At 42.7% G+C, this 7,477-nt stretch overlaps 1 protein-coding gene across 1 annotated transcript; it reads left to right on the top strand.

The window, feature by feature from the left end:
* The first annotated feature begins 6 nt into the window (after nt 1–6).
* On the top strand, nt 7–7,127 carry LOC130193743 (lipoprotein lipase). Its single transcript, XM_056414432.1, has 10 exons — nt 7–380; nt 1,111–1,307; nt 1,629–1,808; nt 2,148–2,259; nt 2,352–2,585; nt 3,517–3,759; nt 4,237–4,357; nt 4,622–4,840; nt 5,004–5,111; nt 5,895–7,127. The coding sequence occupies exons 1-10, from the start codon at nt 278–280 to the stop codon at nt 5,914–5,916; spliced, it is 1,539 nt and encodes a 512-aa protein (XP_056270407.1). The 5' UTR covers nt 7–277; the 3' UTR covers nt 5,917–7,127.
* Nucleotides 7,128–7,477: the final 350 nt, after the last annotated feature.

The raw sequence follows: 7,477 nt of genomic DNA, 5'->3' as shown, positions 1-7,477 counted from the left end.
TTTTATTGAGTCTTTTCTGAGTTAATTCTTTTTCTAATGATTTACCAAACGCAGACTTTTCCATCCGCCTGCCCGGGGCTCAGCAGCCAATGGCTGGTCAGAGGTGCTATTTAAGACTCGGGCAGTTCAAGGTGGTTCAGATATCAGCGCTCTGAGCGCAACCGGACGCACCGAATTACCCTCAGAACTGAATACATCAACTCTTCCGCCTCGAGAGCCGACTGGTTGAATTCATTCTTCGAGACATTTTCTCCAAACGGAAACGGCTGAATAAGCAATGAAAACGTGGCGACTTCGGTTTCTGTACTTTCTGGTGTTGAACGTTGCAGCTGTGCCGTCTGTGACGTCTCTGGAGGAAGAGCTCACCGATTCTATTTTTGGTGAGTCGCCGGTTCAAACGACGCACGTTTGTGCAAAGCTGCGGGATTATTTTAAGTGTCTAATGTGCGCTCATTCCTTTTGTGTGAGTGTGTGTGTGTGTGTGTGTGTGTAGTTTGGACTCGGAGAATAAAATGCACTGTTTATTGGCTACTGTGCGTAACGTGTCTATGGGTTGTCTTTGCGCTTTTTATGGCGAACATCCAACTTTACCACATGTTGTCTTTGAGAGACAAGTTGTTTTTTCTTCTTTCAGAGGGGAACACAAAACATGCAGCCTACTAAATGGCCATCATTTCAGTTATCTAAGTGCAGTTTGTATTACTTTTTATTCACAATATGGCCCCTAAACTGCTTGCAATTACGTGCCAATGTAATTGTCTGTATGCTTCCTGTTCACCTCCACAACCCCCCACTCTGAAAACCAGAACAACCCCTGGTTGAGTCGAGTCAGCTGACTGTGCCAGGACCACTTGCACCGTGGCAGGAACAAAGCTGGGAAAAACTTCCTGTGGTTTCCATGGAGCTCAGTCTGACTAAGTGATCCCCTGTAACCTTTTAGGACGGGTCTTGTCTAAGGAGGGAAGCTCATTTACTGAGGGCCCCTGAGGGCCCCGGTCTCATTGGAGCCATTCCCTGCGTTATAGTCAGGCATCTCGGAGAAGTTCATATCAGCTTCTCATCTCACACATTTGTCCACACAGCTAATTGGTCGTCGTCCCTCTCTTTCAGATAACTTCCTCGACCCCCTGACAGATTTGTTTGTCCACAAGGATGACAGCAATCACACTATCGCCAGATTCTCCCTGCGCAAACCATCGCATCCCGATGATGACCTGTGCTACATCGTTCCTGGCAAACCGGACTCCCTGGCAGCCTGCGCCTTCAACAGCACCTCCAAGACCTTCCTGGTAATCCACGGATGGACGGTGAGTGGAGCCGCTTCAGCCTGTCGGGACCTGCCCCCGGTCCTTGTTCACTTCACTCTGCTTGGGTTTAGAAACAACACCTGTGACTCGGAGGGCGTCATTAGATCGCCAAATTCCGGAGCCATTAAGTCTTAAATTCACCGAATCAACTTTCTTGACAAGCAACAACACGTTGTCGCCAAAGAACATGCTGTAAAGATGACCTGGATTGGAGGCGGCCGTTACGCTAATTCTCCCTGAACTCCATTAAATTACCACCAGTTTTATGAGTAGCTATGACATGGACACGCGTTTAAAGTTGAATGTTGGTCTGTTCAACAGTTGAGTGGGATGTTTGAAAGCTGGGTGGAGAAGCTGGTGTCGGCGCTGTACGACCGAGAGCAGACGGCCAACGTCATCGTGGTGGACTGGCTCGCCTCCTCACAGAACCACTATGTGGTCGCAGCTCAGAACACCAAAGAAGTCGGACGCGAGGTCGCCCGCTTCATCGACTGGATCGAGGTCAGTGGCATAGAGTTAATAACTGTACACATTTTTTAAAATAAAATAATTAACAAATGGTCATGAGTTTTTCCAAAAGGGAAGGACCCTGTATGGTACAAGACCCTGTATGGTACCGTAATGCAAACTAGTTGTGTTCAGGTACAAGAGAATTCCTAGTAAACACAGTATAAATCCACATTGGCATTCATTTTCATATATTTAATCACTTAAAAAGAGGATCTGTTACTTAAAAAACAACCGTATGCAGTAAAACCAATTGTGTTTAAAAAAATCTTGTTATGTTCACTTTATTAGCGAAAGAGAGTATTTTTATATTTGCATTTGTGTACTTTAAAGGAAACCAGCAACATGCCTCTCGAGAACATCCACCTGATCGGCTACAGCCTCGGCGCTCATGTGGCAGGATTTGCTGGAAGCCACGCAACCAATAAAGTCGGGAGAATAACCGGTAAAAAAACAACAACAACAACAACAACAATGTAACCATCAGTTAATTGGGAGTTGATTGTTTTATTCACTGTCATCGGTCTCTGTCTGCAGGTCTGGACCCAGCTGGTCCTGACTTTGAGGGAGAGCATGCCCACAGGCGTCTGTCCCCTGACGACGCTCATTTTGTGGACGTCCTGCACACCTTCACGCGGGGCTTCCTGGGTCTCAGCATCGGGATCCAGCAGCCGGTCGGCCACATCGACATTTACCCCAATGGAGGCGGCTTCCAGCCGGGTTGCAACCTCAGGGGGGCGCTGGAGAAGATCGCTAACTTCGGGTTATTCGGTGAGAATGACTTATAATGTACTGTAATTCTATTTTAGGGTTATATTTGTATGGACTTAAAAGTACTTAAAGAGTTTTACTTCTCCCTGTAAGATTTCTGAAATACTTAAGATAAGTTTACAGATAATTTCCCATAGCTCGTTGTTATGACAGCTGACAGCTGATAGATATTGTGATATCAGCAGAAAGTCTTAAATATCATATTTATTTTTTAATCCCCCAGGCTCACTCATGATGACCACACATGTTGATTAACACAGGCAAAAAGCCTCGTTTATGTTTTGGCTTCACATAATGCATTATTCAATATTTCTGCGCATTCCTTTTAAAAATAGAGTATTTATATACAGTATCAAACTGCAGAATTAACTGTCTGGACTTTGATTCAGGTTATGTCAGGGAATAAATTGATTTGTGCCACACTTTGTAAATAACACAGCTTTTGGCTTGAGTGTTTTAAGCACAGTTCCAAATGATGTTATAGTCCAGGTCCAGTTGCATGTCTGTTTTGATTTCCTCATGTCGGGGCTAAAGTTGTCAAATTTGTGAGTCCAAGTCATGTCACCTCTGCTGCTAAGTATTTAAACCAACCCGCAGACGATGATGCATCGGCTGCAAACTATAGTTACGGCACATATTTGTGAATATTCGTAGAGACACGTAGAGTTTGTTGTCCAGAAGCTCCAAAAACACTGAAGCTCCTTGCTGCCTGTCATTAGTCTGTTTTGGGAGTGAACGTTGTTTCCGTCAGTCGCACAATAACCCTATTTACACCGGGCTGAAAATAAACACAGGCCTCCAAACATGTCTGGCGAAAGGTCGGCTACACGGTCAATCTTTTTGGCTGATGAGGTAGATAGGTCAAGAAAAAGTAACACATTGACGTCATTAAGTATGTGTAATTAAACCCGGTTCCCTCGCTGCTCCTCAGCTATCACCGATGCAGTGAAGTGTGAACACGAGCGCTCGATCCACCTGTTCATCGACTCGCTGCTGAACAAGTGGGAAGCAGCCAAGGCCTACAGATGTGGCAGCAATGACATGTTCGACCGCGGCATGTGTCTCAGCTGTCGGAAAAGCCGCTGCAACGCAGTGGGCTACGACGTCAGTAAGGTCCGCAAGGCGCGCAACGTTCAGATGTACACCAGGACTCGAGCCTCCATGCCTTTCAGAGGTCAGTGGACTTTATCCGTCGGGGTGTTTGTTTTCTTTGTGGTTGTCCCAGTTCAAATGAACTTGGGTGTCCTGTCAGGGGAGAAAACATGATGAAAAAAAAGCCTTTAACATTGAGAAAATATGATATCATATAGAATGACTCACATGCTGGAACACTTTCTGCATGCTGGTGGCCTTTTGAGTTCTTGTTTTTTTGCATTCCCCCGCTTCAGTTTGGGAAGTTGCACAATTTTGCGACTTACTTTGAGTCAGATTAACTTTTATTGTTGCAGTGACAAGGTCCAATGTCTAATTCCTAAATACGCACTTCTGAAACATTCAAAGAAGTGATTTCAGAGTGAATTCAAGATTTCAGCTTTCTGGTGGGTTTCACAGAAAAAGTCTGATCAGCTCAGTTTTCTTTCACCAACTAAAATCTAAATTGGAGCAGCTTCATGCATGTTTAAAATGTTCCGTGCACTCTCCTCCTCTCCAGTTTACCACTATCAGCTGAAGATCCACTTCTCCAGTCAGGTGAATCGCTCAGAGATGGAGCCGTCACTCACTGTCTCGCTGTTCGGCACAAAAGGAGAGGTGGAACACCTGGAGCTTCAACTGTGAGTGATTTGAAAAAGCTTCATAAAAGAGAATAACAACATTTATGGGTTGTGAATGGTTTTGTAACAGTCACACAGTAGTCAAAGGAAACAGCACAAAGCATAAAACTATAAACGATGATATAAACCGCACACTTGGCACCAGTGGCTCTCGCTATGTGGGGTTACATCATGTTTTATGGTGCAGTGTTTATGAAGCTAAATAAAATATTCCTACTGGCTACGAGTGGAACGCTAACATTTCTCAACGTTTTTATGTGGCAGGAAGGAGAAGATAGCGACGAATAAGACCCATTCATTCCTGCTCGTGACAGAGAAAGATATCGGCGATCTGCTGATGTTGAAGTTTAACTGGGAGGAGACGAATGGTTGGTCGGCATCCAACATGTTAAAGATGGTTTCTTCTTGGTGGTCCGGTGACTCAGACAGCGCCAACATGGAGGTTCACAAGATCCGCATCCGAGCCGGCGAGACCCAACAGAAGTAAGATGTGTTATATTTGGAAAAATATTTGGAAAAATATTTGTAATGTGACAAAAAACACACCATTTCTAGCAGTAGAGGTAGTACAACATCTTGCCGTGGATGAAGCCATTTCCGTGGATGCTCGTGTAGATAGTTTGTGTTTTGTGAATTTCTTTTTCAGGGTGGTGTTCTGTGTAAAAGACCATGAAGCTCAGAAATTAACACAAGAGGTCACATTTGTTAAATGTAAGAATACGTGGAGGACGAACCCGAAGAAAACTCCGAAAAGGTAAGGTACCTGATGCAGTTTCCCCAATCAACAATAAAGGGTCACTTTGGTATTTGTTCAACCTGGAGCCTGCTTCCCCATGTTTTTGTAACACAACTCGTCTTGGTTTCAAACTCTCTGGGTACCCCTCTGGGGTCCATTTCCACATCATGTCTTTTTAAAATAAACTTCAGTCCTACCAGGAAATGCAAAATCTTCTGGGTACCCCTCTGGTGACCAGTTTTGGACGTGTTAGCGGCGGCGTTTACATTTCCACTCGTTAGGTAAATCATGTCTTTTCAAAAAAAAACTCAGCCCTACCAGGAAATAAGAAAAAGTATCTTAGAGAAGACTTATTCTGAAATCTTGTGTCGCATCCACATCGTCTAAAGTGGTTAAATATTTAGCCATGACAGTGATAACCTTTTAGATAACGCCGAGCTACGCTTTCTGTGATGCAACACAACAGACTCGCTGGCTCTCCTCTAACTCACATGTGCGCCTTTGTCTTCTAGGAACAGGTCAAATGACACAATAACAAAGAGAAAGCGAATAATCAGCAATAACAATGATTCTGACAAAAGCAAAAGCAAAAGCACTTTTAGTGGACCTACAGTTCCTGTTGCTGGCTGCAGAATTTTAGCTCAATACTGGACTAATTAAATTGTAATTGTCGTCCTTTTTTAGTCACTAAGACACAAAATAATGGAGGGGAACAAGGTCCAGGTTTTAAAAACAAAGTTGGCCTTTCACACTACTGCTAATGCTTTTAAAATAAAAAACACACTTTTCTTTTTTCTGTAGAGTGACTCTAGAGAAACACTGACGAGGAGAAAAGAACACACCTTTGAACGCCCTCCAGCCCATTTCAGCACTTTTAAATTTATACACCTGTAAAAGTTTGTTGGTTATTTAAAAAGAATGTGAGTGTATACTGTAAAAATATTTATGTGAAGAAAGTTTTTTCTTTCTGTGAACTGTCACTTCATTGTTGCACCATAAAAGTAAAACGTGTGGTCGTTGGTGCATGCGTTGGATCCAAAGAGACGGATACGGGTAACCCGGACACTCCCATACTCTGACTGACTGGATTTACCTTCATAGTTCTGGAGGTACTGATGTCCCATTGTGTAAAATACCTCAAGTTAAATTTCATATCGCGGCGGATCTGAAGAATAAAATCTTCTTTGTGTTCATGGAGGCCTGCAGGCACTTCTCAAAAAGAAGTAACAATTCCCGTGAAGATGACTTTCTTACGGTTTTTATTACAATAGGGTACCGTTTATTATTGTATTATGAACTGACTCAGCATTCACCACTGTGGCTCACTGCACTGTGTGTGACTGTGAGACCGGTAACAGTGTGCCTTACTGTCGACTGACGCAAATGTCACTCGTTTTAATGTAGTTGCTGTTTTTCACCTGTGTGTACTTTATTATTGTTATTCCGGAAACCTTTTGAAACATCTGAACTTTCAAAAGTCGTTTAAAACACTTTGTTTCACTGCTACACTTCTGGAAAATGTTTCTTTGAAGCTGTTATCTCAAATAAGCACCGGACATTTTGTCCACCGTAGATCAATTACAGTTTTATTGAGGCTCAGTGTGAGTAAAACACCGTTATTATGAATGTAGTCCTTTTTGTTTGACTGTCTATTACAAGTCTCTCTCTGGCTTTTTAAATCCGGACGAATGCTTTTTTTGTTTATGTTTCCAGTTTTGAGTAAAATCTAAACCGTGGCTGGTTTGGGATCGGTACTGTAATCATTGCGACTTCATCGCCACCGACTTCAGCATTGTTGAAATGTTTTTTGCACTGAAAAAATGGGAGATTGCAAAACCAAGTTACTTGTAGAGTTATGTAAATACCTACACACAAATGTTTGATTGTGTTGTATGAAACGCTGTTAGTGAAATATTTTTTAGGTCTGGATGAATTTAATCTGTAAAATGTGCATTTTGTACATATTTGTAAATATTCTCTGTACTGTTGAAATTCTTTCATAAACCAAAACTGCCACTTGGGTGGTCACCCTGAGACTGACTTTTGTTTTCAGTTTTTGACATTGAAAAACAAAAATAAACTGTACAATCATAAAAAAACTTTCCTTTTTATCGCCTATACGAGCGCAAGGTTGTTTCATTCCACTTCTTATTCATTATCACGTTTGTCATCCAAACATTTTTGACAATTCAAACTCTCCCATCGACTTTTGATACAATACTGCGAGGGATTGTGAAATTACACCAAAGAAGCTTCATGATTTCTTCATGTCCTTGTAGTTGTGACGCCATTTTGTTTGTCCGACTGTTTCAAGGTGACCCAAGAGACGCACACGGTCAGGAGAGCCAGCTTTAGATTCATCCCCACATAATAAACCTTGTGGT

The sequence above is a fragment of the Pseudoliparis swirei genome, chromosome 5, assembly GCF_029220125.1.
Source record: "Pseudoliparis swirei isolate HS2019 ecotype Mariana Trench chromosome 5, NWPU_hadal_v1, whole genome shotgun sequence".
Classification (NCBI taxonomy): Eukaryota; Metazoa; Chordata; class Actinopteri; order Perciformes; family Liparidae; genus Pseudoliparis; species Pseudoliparis swirei.
This window is presented reverse-complemented; position numbering and strand designations above follow the sequence as displayed.

What these genes read in the sequence shown, in the direction of transcription:
- LOC130193743 (XM_056414432.1), top strand. Translation starts at nt 278, where the DNA reads ATGAAAACGTGGCGACTTCGGTTTCTGTACTTTCTGGTGTTGAACGTT. An exon ending in GCTCACCGATTCTATTTTTG is followed by an intron (nt 381 to 1,110) that starts GTGAGTCGCCGG and finishes CCTCTCTTTCAG; the next exon opens with ATAACTTCCTCGACCCCCTG. An exon ending in TGGTAATCCACGGATGGACG is followed by an intron (nt 1,308 to 1,628) that starts GTGAGTGGAGCC and finishes TCTGTTCAACAG; the next exon opens with TTGAGTGGGATGTTTGAAAG.